Below are 22,185 nucleotides of genomic sequence, written 5' to 3'. Positions count from 1 at the left end.
TTACATTGCTATTTTATTAATGTTCCTCCTTAGTTTGCATTACCTTGTGTTTTATCATAAGACCAAGTCTTCTTGTCAGATAACTCTTAGTTTATTTCTTTATCACACTGTGCCATTAGACTTGCCTCCCTAACCATAGACTATCTTCTTTCAGATATTAAGTGTACTTGATTGCTTTCTGTGGATGATTAAAGTGCTTTCTTTTAAAAGAAATTTGCTTAGTCATCTATTGCAGAGTGTTCAATGTCAGTTGAGCCATTTGGGTTTATTTGGTGGGTTGTTTAAGCAGATTATTTTTAAAAATTTAGACATTTATTCCTAACAACATTCAGTTAGTTGAAGCTCCTTAGAAAAGTATGATTCCCAGGTTTTATAGTCACCCTGACATAGTTCGAAGTTGTGATAAGAGTTTCTTTCCATGAATAAATGTAAGGCTAGCTAGATTCCTGCAACCTATCTCCTATGAGTCAAGCGGGGGAATCTGCAGACAATGTTAGAGACGTGAAGCAGCTTTCCATAGGCTGCTTTGGCACATTTGGAAAACATTTTTCAATTACTCTACATTCAAAATCTCCAAAGTTTCCCCATTGCCATTAGAATTAAATATAATTTCCCTACAATGACTGAAAACGCTATACCTTCAGGCCTCTAAGCGCATCTTCAAAGGCACCTCTCCTTTTCCACCACAACCCAGTCATGCATGACTTCTTTCTGTTGTCTTCGCCAAGCTCACACCTATGTCAGCCATTGAACTTGTACTCCCTCACCCTGGAATGTTCTTCCTTCATATCTTCATGTGGCAACCTCTTTCTTACCCCTTAGGCCTTCGGATGGGATATCTTCAGAGAAGCCCTTGCTAACACTCTAAGGCTGAAGGCTCCACCCTCTTCCCATCCTTCCCACTCCCTTTTCCAGACTCCCTTTATCCCACTGCCCTTTTTGTAGTATATTACTCTATTTCATAGCACACATCAATATCTTATTATTTATTTTGTTTTACTCATAACATGCCTCTTTCCACCAGAATGTAGGCTCCACAAAAACAAGAACTTTTTCTCATCTGCAGCTATATTCCTAGTACTCAAGTCTGCCAAGGTAGGTGTTAAATAAATATTTGGAGAGTCAATAAATACATATTTACTTGTAAGAGAGAGAGCACTGCCTGTGGTAAGATCAAAGAAAGAAGGCAATTAATGGCAGCTGTGGCCTCCGCCCTGCCGTCCTGAGTAATTAAGTAATGCCCTGCTAGCAATCCTCAATGCTGTGGCTAACCTGGGCTACCCTCCTTGAAAGATGGTTTGGAGCTACTTGGGCCATGGAGGGCCCACCCTAAGTGGCTTATCATTTTTTTTCTTTCCAATCACTTACAGTACTATCTCTGAAAGGATGTCTTGTATATAATGTTCTCCATACTAATATATTTCCATTGATGTTTTAGCAGCTCATAAGTGTATCCTGATGACAGGATTTCCCCCCCACCCGGATTGAAGTTTTTAATAGGGTGGGCCTGGAAGCAGCACAACCATTTCTTTTCTCATTTCCCTGATAAGTGAACTCAGATGCTCCGTTTCACCATCACCCCAACTACAAGGGTGCTAGGATATCTGCTCTCACTGTGTGTACAAGTAAAAAGAAGAAATAGGTTTGGTGAGCAGATGGATCAGTCTTCACCACTATTAATCTCTATCAAAGGGACTATTGGGTGTGTTAGGAGAGATAACAGTTGGAGACACTTAACCCCAATACCTGCTACAATAAGTGGTTGTTGTTGGGGCACCTGGGTGGCTTAGTCAGTTAAGCATCTGCCTTCAGCTCAGGTCATGACCCCAGCGTTCTGGGATTGAGGCCCTCATCGGGCTCCCTGCTCAGCGGGGAGCCTGCTTCTCCCTCGACTGCTCCCCCTGCTTGTGTGCTCTTTCTCTCTCTCTCTCTCTGTCAAATAAAATAAACAAAATCTTTAAAAAAAAATAAGTGGTTGTTGTCATTAATTCAAGAATGCACAGGGGAGGGGGAAAGCCACACCATTATTCTTTATCCCACCATCTAATTCAGAGTAATTTCTGCCTCTTTGGTTGGAGGAGAGCTGGTCTTAGAACAGTTCTCCAGCTGTCTCATCCTATGAGTAGAAACCCAGAGCTTCCCCCTCAGCTCCCTCAATATTATTGAAACAGAATAACTATCCAACATTCATATGAGAGCAATAAATTTTAAGGAAGTATTTCCTTTTACATACACTCTTAAATGCCATGCTTAGTAATATAAAAAAGTAGGTATCAAGAATTCTCAAGCAAACATTAACAGAAATATTAAGTTGAGGAAATAGGGGGCACACACAATTCATACCCCCTTTGCTAAAAATAAAATTTTAAACAACTTTATGGAGTTATAATTTATATGTCATAAAACTTACTCATTTTAAGTGTGTAATTAAATTATTTTTAGTAAATTTATAGGGCTTTACAACCATCACCATAATCTAATTTTAAAACATTTCCATCATCTCAAAAAGTTCCCTTATGCCTATTTGCAGTCAATCCCCAATCCCACAGCCAGCCACTAGCAACCACTCATCTGTTTTCTGCCTCCCTAGATTTGCCTTTTGGGGCATTTGTATAAATGGAATCATACAATATAAATGGAATCATACATATTTTGTGTCTGGTTTCTTTCATTTAACATAATTTTTTAGTGGTCAATTCATGTTGCAGTATATATCAGTGGTTCATTCCTTTTGGTTGTTGAACAGTGTTCTATAGTATTGATATACCACACTTTGCTTATCCATTTATTTATTTATTTTTAAAGATTTTATTTATTTATTTGACAGAGAGGGACACAGCGAGAGAGGGAAAACAAGCAGGGGGAGTGGGAGAGGGAGAAGCAGACTTCCGACAGAGCAGGGAGCCCGATGCGGGGCTCAATCCCAGGACCCGACCTGAGCCGAAGGCAGACCCTTAACGACTGAGCCACCCAGACATCCCACTTAATCCATTTATTAACTGATGAACATTTGGACAGTTTCCAGTATTTGGCTATTGTGAATAATTTAGAACTACCATTCTTGCAATGGTAGTTAGATGCTACCCTCTAAAAAGCTATGTCCAATGGCTATGTCCAAACGTGTTTCTATATGTTATAGGAGCAGAGTAGTATAGTGGAAAAATCAGATTTGACACCACAATAACTTGAACATATGCCTTCTCTCTTTTCTGAGCTGCCTGACCTTAGAGATAACTTTACACTTTTTGTTATTAAGAGTCTAGAATGGTATGTGACACAGTAGATGTTCCACAAATGTATATCTCCACTCTATTGTCCTTGTGCCATTTTCCTCTGTAATAAACTTACAGCACCCCCAAATGCTGAGTCAAAAATTCCCACATCGTAAGTCACTGTGCCCATACAGAAAAGCTCCCTCTCATGTCCCTGACCTGGGCTTCCTGGCTCAACGTGGTGAGGCATTGCTGTTTGGGTAAATTACGGCTCTGAAGGTCTTACTGCTCAAGTGAATGCAAGTATAATTCTGGAAAGAAATATTAGAAAGCAAGATAGGCCACATTCAAGCTATATTTGTCAATCCAGCTTTACCTTCAATAAAACTAACATTACAATTTTCTGATTCCTGTGTCTACTTTTCAATCAGCTGCCATTTTGAGGGCAAAGGATGTGATTAATTCTCTCAAACCCAACATATGGAGGCTATTTGTCTCTTTCAGAAAGACAGAGCTGGGAATATATTTAGGCAGGCTGACTTTTGTAGTCTTTTTTTCCTTCCATGTGTGGAAGACTCTTCTTAGGACTAACCACCCAGTAATGTAATATTGTTATCCTATCATTTAACACAAGTTTATTCAATCCCTCTTGGGTTTCCCAAAGGAATTTGTTAGCTTCTTTCTCTGAAGTAACAAATTACAGTTTGAGTCTGCCTCATAGACCACATCAATCACTTGTTCAGTCCCTAGGATTGCTAAATGATTGACCCAATTGGATTGTTTTAGCTGTCCAATCATTTGGATTTGGGGTGTTAAAACAACTGAAGTGGTCTGACTACTTAGATTTAAAATGCCTGGCAAACCATGATGAAGACTAAAACATTCAATTTAACTGGAAAACAAACAAGTTGTGGAATTTTTTAGATGTGTCCACATGTGTGCACAAGCACAAAAAAGTGTCTCTCCGATTCTCATTCTCTCTCCCCTCCCCTCCTCTCCCTTCCCTATCACCCTTTTTCCTCCTCTCCCCTTCTCTCTCCCTCTCATCTTTCATGTTTCTCCACCTCGATATTTTTTTCTTTCTTTTTTTTATTGAGGTTTACTTGACATATAACATTTTATAAGTTTCAGGTTTATAACATGTGATCACCACAGTAAGTCTAATTAACATCCACCACCATACGTAGTTAATAAGATTTTTTCCTTGTGATGAAAACTTTTAAGATCTACTACCTTGTCTCTATGTGTCTTTACCTCCCTCCTTGTCTCTACCTCTCAGAGTCAGCGAATATTCATAATGGCAAAATAAGCAGTTTTTATTAGCAGTGCTTCCTTCTCATTTCATCCAGCATCAGAATCTAAGAATTAAAAAAAAAAAATGGTTACATTTGTTTACTTGAGAATAGGGCAAGCCTCCCTGTAATCCTTAACACTAAACTATCTAAATCTTTAATAACATCTTAAAGGTTACCCTGTTTATTTACAATCCAATGTCATCCTCTTGGAAGCCATCCTCATTCTTCACTTCTAAGTGCTTTTGACCATGGATGTTTGGCCAGAGTCCCTCAGAGAACAGAAAATCATTGGCTTCGTGAAGTTCCAAGCCCCAACAACAATTACCAAAGAAAGATAAAAGCTGAACAAATGAAAGTAGGAAGAAACATATTAATCATTTAGTAGAAAAAGGTCATCATCTTTTAGGCTCCAAGTTAGCCTCTGATATGATATCATGAAGTCATCTTTTAAGACTGGAAAATTAAAGTTTCAAGTGCCCCTCAAGCAAATGCCACATCAGCACAGAAGACACAGCTGGGTTATCCCAAGAGGTGCAATGCCTTGTCAATGACACAGCACCATGTGTTAGGGAAATCCCATGAGCAGCTCTCCAAAGAGCTTATTGGCCATCATGCAAGATTATAACATCCTCATTTTGGAGAAATTCTCAAGAACTCATCTTTTGAGATTTTGGCTCATCAAGGCATGTTACTCTCAGTACCACTGAAAATAACCATATTAAAAACACTACAGAGCCCTGTCCAAGAGAGAATGTGGGGACATAAAATTCTCTGTAATGTGTATAAAGGAAAGAACACAAAAAAGTCTTAATTAAAATACTGTGATATTTGGAAAGTACTTTCTATTACACAACAGATTACTCAGTAGATCAAATGCTTTTTTCTGAAACATAGAACAAATGCATTGCAAAACGGTTTTGTTTCTGTTCTTTTTTACTTTTTTAAAAATAAACTGACAATTGTCCTGCTGTCAAGACTCACTCTAAGACACCATATGCTTTGAATGCTTTATTCTGGATTTTAATTAGACCTGAAAAACTAAATAAAGCCTGAGAAATGGGAAAACTTTTGTATTAAATTATTAGATTTGGACATTTCATTTTAATGTCTATTATTATCAACCATAAGTATAGGAATCCATGTACAACATTAAGAGAATAACATACTATGGAAAATTTAACATCTTAAGGTACTCTATAAATGTTCAGGAATGTTAATCGGCCCCCAAATTTATTTACAATATTTAAGGATCCCATATCTATAAGTATCAAAATATTTTGTTCAATGTTTTCATCCTTCATAATTCTATTGGAAACTATTTTACTTATTATAATGAAGTCATATAATTATCTTCACAGCTTAACCCAGTCATAAAAAAAAATTTTTTGTTGTTTGGTATTTAAATGTGAAAAATCACATAGTGATGATCTAGTAAATAAAAAACTACCCTGGGACCAGCAGCTTCACTCTTTGTTCTGGACTGACCACTGTAAGTAATTTTCTTCCTCAGAATGGTTTCGGAGAGGAAAACACATTGGCTGCTTAGGATATATTCTGTAAAAAGTGTGCCAATACTTGTCAGGCCAAGCAGGGCACTCCACAGTTCACTTACACAGGCTGAGTCCTTATACTATATACACATTTTTCTTTATTAACCTTGAATATGTAAAATTACAGAGAATAAAATAACAAAGACCCATATACCTACCATATACTGTTAACAAATGTTAACAGTTGAATATGTTTACTTTAGCTTTGGTGATATGAGCCTTTTTAATTACAGTGTAATTAACATACATTGTTATATTAGTTTCAGGTGTACAATATAGAAATTAAACAATTCCATGTAACACTCAATGCTCATCAATCCCCATCACCTACTTCACCCATCTCCCCACCAAACTCCCCTCTGGTAACCACCTGTCTGTTCTCTCTAGTTAAGAGTCTGGTCTTTGGTTTCAATAGATGGATGGAATAATATTCAGCCATAAAAAAGAATGAAATCTTGCCATCTGCAACAACATGGATGCAACTAGAGTATAATGCTAAGCAAAATAAGCCAGTGAGAGAAAGACAAATACCATATGATTTCATTTATACGTGGAATTTAAGAAAACAAAACAAAGATTTAAGTTTTTTGTTATTCATTTGCTATATATATACATACATTTATTTTTTTAACTTGTTTTTCTTTTCAAGTTTTTATTTAAATTCCAGTAAGTTAACATATAGTGTAATATTCATTTCAGGAGTAGAATTTAGTGATTCATCACTTGGAAATAACTCATTATTTGAAACTAACTCATTAGTTGTAATTATTATTATATATTAGTTGAAAATTTCATTATATACTTATCTACCTCCCTCTTTCCCTACAGGATATCTCTATCTTACACTTGGTATAAATCCTTCCCATACATGTTTTTATTCCTTCTTTCCATGGAAATACAGATAACCAGTTCCAATGTCTAGGACTATTTTATCACAGTATATATGTGCTTCTTACTTTTTACTCATTAGATGTTTTTTCCTTTATCAATGTCAGTGCATACACATAGCTCCTTTTTAAAAATAATAACCTATTTCATTAGCGAAATATACCACTCTTTATTACTTTTCTATTGATGTGTATTTAGATTGCTCCTAGTCTTCATTAGAAAAATCAACACTCCTTATAACTGTCGCCCTATACACACATGCCAAAAGTTTCTCTGGGATATACACTAAGAAGTGGAACTTCTAGATTGTCATGTGAGTGCCTTTTTAATAACACTGTTGTTGTCAAAATGCTTTCCAAAATGTACACTCCTACCATCACTGTATGAGTCCAGTTTTTTAAATCCTCACTTGATATTCTTAGACTTCAAACATTTAGAATGTTCAGATCTTAAAGCTGTTGTTATCAATGGCTATGAAATTGTATTTCATTATTATTTTAACTTGCATTTTACTTATTACTAAATTTTCCAAAGTCGACTAGCCATTTGAGTTTCCTCTTTCCTGAACTGACTCTTCATGTCCTTTACCCATTGTTATGGGGTTGAAAAGGAGTTTATATGGAGAACAGGTTGGAACTATAAACCAAATTAACAGTGATCAGCTGTTATGAATAAGTTAAACATGCTCAGATCTATCTGTTAAATTTTAACGTGCATATTCTTAGGCCAAATGTGATAAATGCATCTTCTAACTTTGTTTAGCATTACCCGTGCTTCACACACCCAGAGGTGATATAAAGATTGCCGCACTACCCAGAAGAATGGCACTCAAGTTCCCTTCTATCCTTTGAGTTGACTTCTTTGACTCTCCAAAAACATAGATTTGTAGGATCCTGAGATGGAAGGGGAAAAGGCTATTTCAGATATGCAGTATCTTTTCCGTATCTTCTAAGGATAACTTCTGTACCTTTTTAAAGGAAGATAAACCATTTATTTGTTCATAGTAATATGTGAGCTTAATCATTTGTATTCAATCCAACAAAGCAAGCAGGTATTAATCCATAATTATCTTTTTGTTGTCTTTACCCTATTGATTTGTAGGAGTTCTATATGTATTCTAGATATTAATCCTTTGTTCTCTTATGTCATAAACATCTTCTCTCATTCTTATTTATTGTATCTCTTATTGTTTAGAACTTTATAATTTCAATATACTTAAATGTATCAATATATTCCTTTATGATTTATTCTTTTTTGGTCACTTGCTTAAGATATCTTCTCTACATCAATATAATGAAGATATTCTTTATATTCTTTGAAAAGATTGTAAGACCTTGGGGCACCTAGGTGGCTCAGTCGGTCAAGCATCTGCCTTCGGCTCAGGTCATGATGCCAGGCTCCTGGGATTGAGTACCACATCGGGCTCCCAGCTCAGCAGGAAGTCTGCTTCTACCTCTCTGTCTGCCACTCCTCCCTCCCACCAGTTCTTTCTCTCTCTCAATAAATAAAATCTTAAAAAAAAAGAAAAAGAAATATTGTAAGGTCTTTAATCAAATGGAATGGAATACATGAACATTTTTTTTCACATTTGGATACATAGTATTTCCACCACCATTTGCTATAGTTTGACATAGTCATAAAACATCCTTCATGACCTGAAATCCCATATATGTGAGGTCTGTGTGGTTTGGTTTTTTGTTTGTTTGTTTTTGCTTTCTTTTTTGTCCTTTTGATGTATTTGCCCTTCACTGAGCTAACACCATAAGTATATAGATTCTATACACATATAAGTATATAAATAAGTATGTAATTCTGTAAGTATATAAGTAAGCCTTGATAACTAGCATTGCAGTTGTGTCTTCCTCCTTCTTCCTCTTCACAACTAACTCAGTTTTTTTTTTGGACTTACACTCTTTCATATTTATTTTATGAAATATTTTATGAAATAAATTTATTTCATATTCCATGAAAAACAATATTTAAACTTTTATTGAAATCACAATGAATTTATGGGTAAATTTGGAAGAGTTGAAATCTTTATGATGTTGAATCTTCCACCTATGAACAAAGCACACATCTTCAGTTAATCAAGTCTCTTTGTAAATGCTTCAAAACTGTTTTATAATTTTACCCACGTAAAACTTATATGACTGTTTTCAATTTCTAGTTATCTTATCTGTTTTGTATTTTTGTTTTATATAGCAAATGCTTTTTTAAAATTTCTATAACATCTTCAAAGCACTGGGGCCCCTGGGTGGCTCAGTTTTTAAGTGTCTGCCTTTGGTTCAGGTCATGATCCCAGAGTCCTAGGATCGAGCCCTGCATAGGGAGGGCTCCCTGCTCCACGGGAAGCCTGCTTCTCCCTTTCCCACTCCCCCTGCTTGTGTGACGTCTCTTGTTGTCTCTCTTTGTGTCAAATAAATAAATAAAATCTTTAAAAAAAAAGATTTTCAAAACATTTATTGCTCTCATACAGGAACATTATGGATTTTATATATAAATCTTATCCCCACCATAATAATTTAACAGGAGATATTTTTGCATATTTTTGTGAAAAATCATATTGTTAAAAATTATGGTTTTGTCTTTTTATATGTAATCTATACATCTCTTATGTCCTTTCCTTTTGTTACTGTAATTATTAAAACCACTGACACAGGGCGCCTGGGTGGCTAGTTGGTTAAGCAACTGCCTTCGGCTCAGGTCATGATCCTGGAATTCTAGGATCAAGTCCCGCATTGGGCTCCCTGCTCGGCGGGGAGTCTGCTTCTCCCTCTGACCCTCCCTCCTCTCATGTGCTCTCTCTCTCTCTCAAATAAATAAATAAAATCTTAAAAAAAAACCCACTGATACAACATAAATAATATTGATGATAACAATGGGTTTTTTTTAAAGATTTATTTATTTATTTTAGAGAGAGGTGGGAGAGGGGCAGCAGGAGGAGATAATCACAAGCAGACTCCCAGCTGAACCCAAAGTGGGGCTCAATCCCAGGACCCTGAGATTATGATCTAAGTTGGATGCTTAACTGACTGAGCCCCCCAGGTGCCCTGGTGACAGCAGTGATTTTGAGGAAGACCAATCATATTTCTTTTCCACTTCTTATGTTTACTAATTGTTTAATAAAAGAGCTTCTATTATGAAAGAATATTGAATTTCATTGAATGCATTTTTTTACATTTATTGAGATGATGGTATGTTTTTATCACATTTTATCTATTAATGTACTGAATACATAAATATATTTTCTATTGTTGAACAATTCATCTATGCTAGGATAAATGCTATTAGGTAACAATGGTGCACTCAATTTGCCTAACAACTCTCTAGTAAAATTGACCCAGAGAAAGAGATAAAGTATTATAATTTCACATCTACATTTACAAATGAGATTAGCCTGGGCGCCTGGGTGGCTCAGTTGGTTGGGCGACTGCCTTCGGCTCAGGTCATGATCCTGGAGGCCCGGGATCGAGTCCCGCATCGGGCTCCCTGCTCAGCAGGGAGTCTGCTTCTCCCTCTGACCCTCTTCCCTCTCGTGCTCTCTATCTCTCATTCTCTCTCTCTCAAATAAATAAAAATAAAATCTTTAAAAAAAAAACAAATGAGATTAGCCTTTGTGTTCTTATTGTACATGCCTTATGTAATTTGGATATCAAGTTTATCAAATTTTACTAGCATTAAAAAATGAGTCAAGTAGTTTTTCCTTTCTGTTCCCTGAAAACATCAAAATCAGAATTACTTTTAAGTTAAAGGTTGCTAAAAATCCCTGATAAAGCTCTCTGGGTTTTTTGCCTTTTTGGGAAGAGTGTGAATTGTGATTGTCAATTAAGTACTTTAATGGTTATTGGTCTGTTCAGGTGTGCTTTTGTTGTTTTGTTAGGTTGAATTGAATTGATTTGGTAAGTTGTATTTTAAATGATCCAATTATATAAATGTAGTCATAAAAATGATCATAATATTCTCATTGAATTTGAGAGGTAAAACAATGGTATCCCTAATTTTAACCCCATTTTCCTCGTATTTATTTTGCCTTCTTTCACTTGATCGGTTTTCCAGATGTTTATCTAATTTATTAGTGCTTCTTTTTCTTTGATGTAGTTGTTGGTCTTATTGATCATTGTAATTGCTTCTTATTTAATTTTTGCTCTTACCTTTTATTATTTCCTTCTTTCTCCTTTTATAGGGCTCAGACTTTTTCTTTAGATTCTATAGAAAAATCATTAACTTTCAATCTTCTCATTTTATTATATATACATAAGTTCACTTCTGAGTACCACTGAACTACCTTATTTTACAAATTTTCCTAAGAAATGCTTTGAATACATATCACAAGTTTCAACTTGTGGTGCACTTTTAAAAAATAATCTCCTTGATTCTTTCTTTAACCAATTAATTATTTAGAAGTTTGTTTTTATATTCTAAGCATATGGATTTTTTTCCTATTTTCTTTTTGGTTTCAGTTTCATTGCATTACACTCAGCAAATAGGAATTTCTCTTTTCAATTATTTGGAATTCATTGAGAATTTATTTTAGCCTGATACAACATCAGCATTTGTAAATGTGTCATGTAAACTTGAAAAGAGTGAATTCAGTATTTGTTGTGTGATTATATGTGTGTGTAATCTTCATGTATATACATACCCTTGTATTTATATAAACATATCATAGATATACCATATATATGTACTCATCAAGCTTATTATTTGGGCTACTACATAATATTTATAACTGTTCAGTTTTATGAAACACAATTTAGGAAGATAGTTACATTTTAAAACTCAGATTTATTGAATACCAAAATTGTTTGGTTTGTAAGAAAAATGTATTGAGCCAACACTTTGTAAAAGCATGATATCATGTACTAGGGAGAAAATACCACACAAATTCCTTCTGTCACCAAGTTTATAACACAGTTGTCTTCTCAGCAACACAAAGTAACCTCAGGAAAATCAATATTAGCAATAATAATAATGACTAAACTTTCTGGAGCTTTTATAATGTGTCAAGTGCTATTCTCATTACTTTACTGTTTAAATTCACTTAATCTCTGCATGGAGCACTGGGTGTTATATGCAAACAATGAATCATGGAACACTACATCAAAAACTAATGATGTATGGTGAATAACATAACATAATAAAAAATTAAAAATAAAATAAATTCACTTGATCTTCACAATAAGGTGAGAAAGCTGAGCAAAAGTTAGTATGCACACTGCTGGAAAGTGCAGCACTTTTGAGTTTCTCCAAACTCAAAATGTGAACTATTATCCTTTTGTTCTCAGTTGCAGATGCTTAACCACAATTCTGAAGATAATAGGGCATCCCACTGGGTTCCTAACACCACCCTGGTACAATATTTTGATTTCCTGTATATAGATCTTATCATAGCTGTAATCTTCACTGTAAGTGATTACAACTAAAGAAAAAGACTCTCTTTCCCCCTGAATTTGCACCATCTCCACATGCTCCTCATAGAAATTAAAAGAAACAGTCACAATTAGATTCACTTTTAATCCTTTTAAAAACTTGATACACTAGATGACTCAAGTTCATCCTAAATAATTGCTTTCTTTGAAAACCACAGAACTTTTATTAACTTTTAAATGAAGACTATATATGATCTTTTATGTTTATATTAGGAAACCAAAGTCTAAGAAGGCAGTAAAAGTCCCACAGTTCAGTCTATGAAGAGTCAGCAATGGAATTGTATTTCCATAGGATTTCTAGCTAAGCTCCCTTTTTGATCTTCTATAAAATGCAGATGGAGATCTGATACCTTGGTGATATTGAAGATTAGCTTCAATAATATTTACCAAGTGATATAGTAATATCATTTCTTCAAAACAAGTTAAGCTAACTAAAGTCTTGTTTTTTGTTTTTAATGGACATAATTTGATTCCTTATATAGCAACACAGAGAGCTTCAGTTTGGGAGAATGTAAAAATCCAATGAGGTAGAGTCCTAAATAAAGTCAGTTAAAATTTTATCTGCTTAATTTATAATCTTTTTTTTTTTAAGATTCTTTCATCTATTTGACAGAGACACAGCAAGAGAGGGAGCACAAGCAGGGGGAGTGGGAGAAGGAGAAGCAGGCATCCTGTCCAGCAGGGAGCCGATGTGGGGCTTGATCCCAGGACCCTGGGATCATGACCCGAGCCGAAGGCAGACGCCTAATGACTGAGCCACCCTGGTGCCCCAATTTATAATCTTTTTAGTTGAAGTTTGATTTTGTTTCTACACATTTTCATGGGTTCTACTTTCAAACTGTGTTGTGGAAGTCCTAGCCATGTAATGCAGGTGCCCTTGGGGCTACCTAAGTGCACAGGTGAAAAGGAGACCTAGCTGCTAGAGTTCTGGGCCCCCAGCCCTTTCCTCTCTTCATCCAGAGCAGTTCTGCTTTAATCTGTGGTAGGCACTGGACCCAGGATAAGATTTCACTAAAGGAATTGTTCTACTTCCACTGTTTCAAGCCATTAAATCAGCTAAAATGTCTGCTTATCTAACTATAACACCTTTTATTCTAAGCCTTTGTAGTAAAAGTCAGTTATAAAATAATAAACAACCTGATATCAAAGGCTTGCCTCTCTGGAAAAAAAATTCTCAGATACCACTAAATAATGCAGTGCTATATTTATTTATTGCTCCTGTGTCAACTGAATTCATCCTTCTGGAGTCCTATCATACAGGGGTGTAGTTGTGTGTATGTGTGTTTTATCACATTCTGCACTTTTATAATAGGGAAGTTTATATCAGTGAGTATGCTATCTGTAGAAGACCTAGTTTCTTAAAAATCTGTTTGCTTTCAAGTAAAATTTAAAAAATAATAATACCAAAACACTTAGAGTTACATTACACCTATTGTCCTAGCATAATTATTTATAATGCCCCTTTTCATCTTCAAATGCATCCCAGTTTGGGTGATCAGTTAGATGGTTACTATATTTATGTAACTAGGTGTTCTAAGCAATTTACATATCTTTACTCATTTAATCTCCATAACATCTTAATAAGATAGATATTTTTATCTTGTCTTAGAAAGAAGAATATCACAACACAGAGTGGTTAAGAAAATTGTCCAAGGTCAAACAAATATTTAGAGAGAATGGAATTTGAATCCAAGCAGTCTGTTTCCATTCATCAATGGCTTTAACCTCTATGCTAGTTTATGCTCCATAAGGCTTGATATTTGTTTTCCTTCTCCCCCTTCGTTATACTTTTAATATATATATATATATATATATATATATATTTAAAGATTTTATTTATTTATTTGACGGAGAGAGAGCCAGCTAGAGAGGGAACACAAGCAGGGGGAGTGGGAGCGGGAGAAGCAGGCTTCCTGCCAAGCAGGGAGCCTGATGCAGGGCTCAATCCCAGGACCCTGGGATCATGACCTGAGCCAAAGGCAGATGCTTAACGACTGAGCCACCCAGGCACCCCTTGTTATACTTTTAAATGACTGTGTGGCCATGAGGACAACCTTTGGGTATTCCCCAGACACAATTTATAGATGAATTTAGGCCCCCAGATGCTTTGATACTCAGGATTGTTTTGACCTAAACTTTCTAGAATTGGTTGTCTGAATAAGAACTCTTATGGATGGAAGAAGAGGGAGAAAAAAGAAGGAAGGACAGAGTACTATCATCAGACACCTCTGTAGGAAACCAAGCATTTAGTTTCCCTGGGACCATGCTGTAGAATATGGGTGGTGGAAATCAGAAGAGAGGGCAAGCTGATATTTGGAATTTGGAGATGATTGAATTGCACAACAAAGAGAAAAAAGATTTTCATGTTTGTATGAAAATTATGATGTTTGAGCTAGAAGATAATTCACTGCAAGAAGATATGTTATGGAAGTGACTTTTAAAATAAAGGAGAGTTCAGCTCCCACTCCAACACTGGAAGCCAAGGGCATATTTCTTAGCTGCTGCCAAGATCCCCCGACATGTGTCAAGTCTGAGATCTTTAGTCACTTAAACCTGATGTGGAAAGACAAATTCACATCCAGGGACTTGTGTTAAGAGGACTCTTCAGTTTCTTTAAACTTGATCCAAGAAAAAGTGGCTGCTATTCTGTTTCACTGAAATTCTTATCTTAGCCATTGCAGTTCACATTTCTAGACAGCTTTGGAAGTTTTTCCAAGGATATTCAAAAGTCCAAGAATGGCATGGGGTCTTCTGTTTTTCACCAGGTTATATCTTCTCTAGTTCCAATATATTATTGTATTTCTAATTAACATCAGTAAAATCATAACAATTATGTCTTAAACATTTTAAACATAATTTATTCAGGTGCCTATTGCTTTTTAGTTTCATTTTAGACCATTTTATTTTTTATATTTTTTGAATAAATATTTTTTCTGATTTTTTTCTTCTTTGCCAGATTCACTACAATTACTAGTAATAATGTGCAAGTATATAAAAACTTTTTTGCAATTCAAACTTATTTCTAAGTGTTTTACTTCATATTACTCTTTCAACATAATTATGAGGTGTGTTGGGGTCCCCAAAGATCACTCCCAGTTTTGAAGATTTGCTAGAAGGGCTCACAGAACTCTACATATAGTCTTACTCATGGTTATGATTTATTACAACAAAATGATAAAAAGCAAAATCAGCAAAAGTAAAAAGCAAATGGGGCAAAGTTCAGGGGAAACGAAGCATGAGCTTCCTGAGTCATCTCCTGGTGTAATCACATGGGTAAGCTTGATTCTTCCCAGCAATGAGTTGTGACAACAAATGTGGAATGTTGTCTACCAGTTAGGGTCAGCATCAGGGTTTTTATCTGGAGCTAGTCATCTAAGCACCCTTAGCCTGACATGTACACAAATTTCAGACTCCCAGAGGGCAAACAGGTGTTCAACATAAACCATATTATTTGTACAAGCATTTCTGACACAGTGAGCCACTCTTATGAGGAAATGGTAGGAACTTTCCTGAAATCCAAGTTCCCACATACCAGTCAAAGGCCATCCTATAAGCAGACCTTTCTAATGATAGCACCAGGCTTGCTCTTTTCCTGCACATACTTCATAGCTTGATTTTCCATAGATAAAAATAACTTAAAGAAGCCAAATTCTTTTCTCATAATCAGGAGTTTCTGGTTGGGCCAAATCCCAGTTCCCTATCCAATACTCTTTCTAGTAGATTATACAGCTGCTCAGAAAAGCATCTGATATCCAAGCAACTAAGGCTGATTTAAACAAAGTGAAGTGACTAATAATCAAAGAAGCAGTTATAGTTTTTTGTCCTTCATATATGAACTGGAATAATAGCTCCTAGATTAATGCTGTCCATGATAACTTTCAGCAATGATGGAAATCTATAATCTGTTCTTTCCAATACTGAGTACTGGAAATGTAGCTAGTGTGACTGAGAAACTAAGTATTTAATTTTGTTTACTTTCAATTAATTTTATTTTAAATAGCCACATAAGTCTAGTAACTACATATTGGAAGCACAGCCCCAGATAATTTGATTTGCTTTATTAAAGCACACTATAGTAAGATTCATAGATTAAAGCCCCTGGACACCAGAGTTTCCTTTGAATTTCCTGAGGGCCAAACCATACAACCATATGATCCCCCAAATATCTTCATTTCTTCTGGTCTTAATCCAAAATTACAAGGTTTAAAAATAATAAAGGCTACTCCAACACCATTGACTGGATTTTTTTTTAAAGAGTCATTTAAAAAATAACCTAGTGTCTGAAGATTGGTAGTAGTTCATTTGCATAAATAATACTGATTGACAGCCCTTAGGAAAAGGAAGGGCCTGCCATTTTGTAAAAGCAGACATAGAGTGGCATAAAAATCCATGAATCTCAAGGTGTAAATATCAGTTCATATATATCTTTAGAGTTTACTGGCAACTATGCTGGAGAAGAGAGAAGGAAAAAAAGTAAGAGCAAAAATTTTCCTCAAAAAGTATCTAATGAAATAGACAAACTAACTTACTCCAAACATTATAATGTTTGGCAGCCATACCTTCATGATATATCTCAAAAATCCAGTAAAAATTATTTTATATGTGTAAAACACAATAAAAAGTGATAGCATATAAAGTAAGCAAGATCATTTTTGAAATGTAGTCAAAGATCTATTCTTGTTTTCCATGCCAGTATAAAAATCTCAAATTTTTCATCAGGTTAGAAAGTAAAAATAAATGAGTGTCATCTTGTGGTTGCATTTACCATTCCTACTTGATATAAATTGCCCACCTTCCAAAAGAGTTTCCCATTAAAAATGCTTTAGACAGATTTGGTCTCTGCGTCAGTTTCAGAATGTAGAAAAAAGTAAAAACAAAATTGAAGAATTGGAGGTAGAAGGAAGGGCCCAAGATTATTCACCTGAAGTGAACATCAGAGTGAAAATATTTCTATAGAAAATAAGTAAATATTGGCAACAGAAAAAAGGACTTTCAAAATTTGTAAAGTGAAGTTGGTAGCCTATGAAGAAAATAAACATATGTATAAGATACATTATCTTATATAATACAAGATCTTTTTAAGGGAAAATAAGGAAAAACTATTAAGGTGATGTTTACCCTACTGGTACTAAGTTTGCTGATAAATAAGGAAGGGAAGAATAAAAAAGGGGAAAAGTGTGGCTAAATCTATTTTATCCTACTTCTATTTAAAATGCTATAAAACACTATGAATAGTAAGAAAATTGCTTTTCTACTTAATAAATACATAAAATCTTTCAGTAGACAAAGTGGCATTCAAAACTAGGATGCTTGATTGCAGTGGGAATCGACCAGATTTTTCCAGACTTATCACAATAGTGCATGGTACTAAAACACAATGATCCATGACAAGTGTTAGGAAAGTAAATTAAAACCAAAGATTTCTTTATAGCAGAACTATTTGGAATCTTTAATATGTTCATATGCATTGTGAATACCCAGAGATGGATTTGAGTTTCATCATTTTCTAAACTGTTATGGGAAAAGGATCATTTTTTTTTCCTTTGGGGCATAGCCAAGTACTAATGTTCTACAAGAACATTTTGGGAAACACTGCTTTTATCCAATAGTTCCAAATCATTTTCATTGAAGAAGGCTTTTGGCATCCTTTCTCACTTACTCTACCTAAATACATTATTGCAAAAGGAAAGTATACATATAACTAAGGAACTGTTTTATCCCTAAATGAGAACTTGCCCTATTAATTATGTGTTACACATCACTTCATATTGCCAACATAGTCAATGACTTCTTTTGAAATTTAGCTGTAGCAGTAAACTTATAATCCCATTCACAGCCTTTAGGAATGCTGACAAAGTGTTTTGCCACAACAATTTAGGAAATCAAGGAATATGGCAATAATTGTTTATAAAATGACCACTGGTAACACAGGTGCACTGTATAAAGAGATCTTGGTGGATAAATCATGTGTGCCATAAATTGGATAGCTGTTTACCAAATTCTTTCTTTTTCCTCCTAGTTATAAAACTAGGGTACATTTCCCATTCTCCTTTACATTTGAATGTTTTCATCTGACTAATTTCTAACCAATAAAACATGGGTGATATAATGTACATAACTTCCAGGTTTGGCCCACAGATACCTCTACATGATCATACACTCTTCTCTCCCTTTTCCCCAATTCACCAGCAGGAGTTGGTGCCCAAAAGACTTGGAAGCCATGAATTGAAAATTAGTCTCACTCAGCCTGGGTCCTTGAATGGCTGCATAGAGCAGAGACATCCTCTACTATCACCACCTCTGATTGAACTTTACATGAACAAGAAAGACTGGTCTTAAGTCACTGAGATTTCAGAGTTTTTCTGTTTATAGCATCTTGCACTACTTTAAAGATTTTATTTATTTATTTTTTAGAGATAAAGAGAATGGAAATGGGGGAAGGAGCAGAGAGGGAGGGACAGGGAAGGGGAAAGAAACTCAAGCAGACTACACACTGAGTATGGAGCTCAACGTGGGACTCGATCTCACAACTCTGAGATCATGACCTGATCTTAAAACCAAGAGTTGGAGGCTTAACCAACTGAACCACCCAGGCACCCCAACATCTAACACTACTTTAACCACCAAAGGAGGACATAGAGTTTTTTTGCAACCACCTTGCTATATTTGATTAAATTTTTTTAAATTTTGTAACACTACTTTAGTTTCTTCTTTTTCATGATGTTCCATATCTTTTCATGATGTTCCATATCTTTTGTGTTTATTTTCCTTATATTTGGAGAAGCAGTGAGAAAAAAGTAATGCATGTAGTCAGAAAATCTAACTTTTAATCTCAGCTACTTACTAGTCATTGATTTTTAGTGTGTCACTTTCACTTAACTATCTGTGAATTATTTTTGACTCCTTAATTCCCTTTTCTAAAACACACTGAGCATTGTCACCAGTCCCACCCACTCACTCCTCTAAGGCATCTCTTTTTGCCGTATTTACCTAGGCTTGTCTCAGAATATTCTGCCTTTCTCTAGTACAACTTTCCAGTTCTGAAATTATGGCAACATAACTCCACTATGTATTATGTTTTCTCCCTTTAAGTTACCTTTTCAAATCACTGGTTAATATGAAACCTCTCTATGGTCTTCCACCATCTACTTTGTCTGGCTCCATGTCTGGGTCAGCCATACCCAGTACAGGTCCTCTCAACTGAGATGTGACCATGTTCCTAACTCTCACTTAGAAAGCAATCTCAGGATATGACACCAGGACTCAAATTCAGGCCTTTTGTTACCAAGAGAGACCATATTCTAGGCCATCAATAAGCCACAACAATTTTAAAGAATTAAATAGTACAGAATGTCTTCTCTGATTATAGTAGAATCAAACTAGAAATCAATAATTGAAGATTAAAAGGAAAATCTCCAACATGTGAAAATTAATCAAGACTTCCAAATAATCCATGGATCAAAGAGAAAATGTCTAGGGAAATATTTTTAAATGCCTAGCAGTGAATGAAAATGAAAATTTAACATATGACAATGTGTGGGATGTAGTTAAAGCAGAAGCACCAAGAAAGATTTTCTAGTACTAAATGGGTACATTGGAAACAATTAACAGTTGCAAATCAATAATCTAAGTTCCTAACACAAAAAAAAACTAGAAAAGTAAAAGCAAAATAAAGCTGAAACAAACCAAAAAAATGGAAATATTAAGGAGCAGAAATCAATGAAATTGCAAATAAATAAACAATAGAAATAACCAATGGAATGAGAAACTATTTTTATAAAATCAAGAAAATTGATAAAACTTTAGAAAGACTGACAAAATAAAGAGAAATGATTCAAATCACCTATATCAAAAATGAAATAGGACATGTCACTCCATTTTTTAAAAAAAAATGAACAATCAAACTGGGAAATGGGCAAAAGATATGAACTGATATTTCACCAAAGATATATATAAATGATACATAAGTATAAGAAAAGATGCTCAACATCATTAGACATTAAAGAAATTCAAATCAAAACCATAATATAATATTACTACACACCTATCATAATGGCTAAAGTAAAAAAAAATAGTAATAGCAAATGCTGGCAAGGATGCAGAGAAATGGATCACTCATGCACTGTTGGTGAAAAAGTTAGGCAATTTCTTATAAAATGAAATAAGCAATTACCATATGACACAGCAATTTCACTTTTGAGCATTTATCCCAGAGAAATGAAAGCTTATGTTTATATAGAACACATAAACATATTATTTTATTCATAGCAGCTTTATTCGTAATAGTTGAAAACTAGGAAAAAAGCACTTTAATATCGTTCTACAGGTGAATGGCTAAACAAACTGTGATGCCATGTACTACACATACCATATAATACATAGACCATGTAACACTACTCAGCAATAAAAAGAGAAAGCTATTGATACTGACAATAATTTGGATGAATCTTTAGAGTTTATGCTGAGTGAAAAACAGTAAATCCCCCCAAATTATATGCTATATGATTCCAAATATACACATACACACACAAACAACTCTTAGAACTAATAAACAAATTCAGCAAAGTTGCAGGATATAAAATAATATATAAAAGTTGGTTGGATTTTTATACACAATCAACTATCCAAAAAAAATTTAAGAAAACAATTTCATTTACAATAGCATCAAAAGTAATAAAATACTTAGGAATAAATCTCACCAAAGGGGTGAAAGACTTGTACACTAAAAGCTATAAAACATTGCTGCGAGAAATTAAAGAAAACACAAATAAATGGAAAGAATCTTGTGTTTATGGATTGGAGGACTTAATATTAAGATGTCGATACTACCCAAAGCTATCTACAGATTCAACACAATTTCTATAAAAATTCCAGCAATATTTTTGCAGAAATAGAAAAATGTAGGGGAAAAAATTTCATGATAATGAATTTTGCAGTTATGTCCTGCATATAGCACCAAAAGCACAGGCAACAAAAGCAGAAATAGACAAATGAGATGACATCAAACTTTAAAACTTTTTTGCATCAAAGGACACAATCAACAGAGTGAAAAGGCAACCTATGAAATGGGAGAAAATATGTACAAATTATGTATATCTGATAAAAAGTTAATATCAAGAATGTATAAAGAACTCCTACAACTCAATAAAAAAAATCAAATAATCTAATTTAATAATGGGCAAAGAGGAATGTAGAGGAAAAGACAACAAAGTAGGAGGCTCCTGACTCTACCCCTCCAAGGCAATAACCACATTTATACAACTAGCTCTGAAAATGACCTGAAGACTGTCAGAACAGATCTTCCACAGCTGCAGAGAGAAGTTGTAGAAAGGCCACATTAAAAAGGGTAGAAGAGTTAGAAGTAGTTGCAAACCAAACCCCTATGTGACTAATCATGAATAGGAGGGACATCATGAGCATGGAGGAGCAAGGGGATCAGTCCCCACAGTGGGCACCTCTGGTCTTGAGGGCCCACACTGGGAAAATGATACTCCATAATGTCTGGCTTTGAAAATCAGTGGGGCTTAATTCTGGGGGAGAGCCAGAGAGCAAAAAGAAACTGAGTCCCTGCCCCTAAAGAGTCTACAAGCTAAATAACTCAGCTTGAGGAACAGCACAAAAGCAGTAGTTTGAAAAGCATCTGTGATATACATGAAAGAGATTTATTGACTAATCTTAGAACATGTTCCCAAGGAGCAAGGACCTAGGAAATTTCTCTGGGAACAAAAGTCCTGGTGGGTGCCATTTTTCTTGTCCTCTTTCAGCCTAGATAGCTGGATACTTGTGGGAGCCAGTTCAAGCATTCTCCATC

The 22,185-nt window shown here is 35.0% G+C and overlaps 1 protein-coding gene across 2 annotated transcripts in view; it reads right to left on the bottom strand.

Moving 5' to 3' along the window:
- Nucleotides 1–4,538: 4,538 nt before the first annotated feature.
- The window catches only part of AIMP1 (aminoacyl tRNA synthetase complex interacting multifunctional protein 1), a 146,097-nt gene continuing 128,450 nt past the window's right edge, over nt 4,539–22,185 (bottom strand). The window contains exon 7 of one of the 2 annotated variants that reach the window (XM_073892087.1): nt 4,539–4,570. In XM_073892087.1, coding sequence (XP_073748188.1) covers nt 4,554–4,570 — 17 coding nt within the window. In that variant the 3' untranslated portion in view covers nt 4,539–4,553. Of the gene's footprint in view, nt 4,571–7,770; nt 7,839–22,185 lie in introns of those variants that run through there. The other variant, XM_073892086.1, reaches the window with a different exon arrangement.

This window comes from Callorhinus ursinus, unplaced genomic scaffold (genome assembly GCF_003265705.2).
Source record: "Callorhinus ursinus isolate GAN/ISIS: 27379988/994484 unplaced genomic scaffold, GSC_fseal_2.0 scaffold4, whole genome shotgun sequence".
Classification (NCBI taxonomy): domain Eukaryota; kingdom Metazoa; phylum Chordata; class Mammalia; order Carnivora; family Otariidae; genus Callorhinus; species Callorhinus ursinus.
This window is presented reverse-complemented; position numbering and strand designations above follow the sequence as displayed.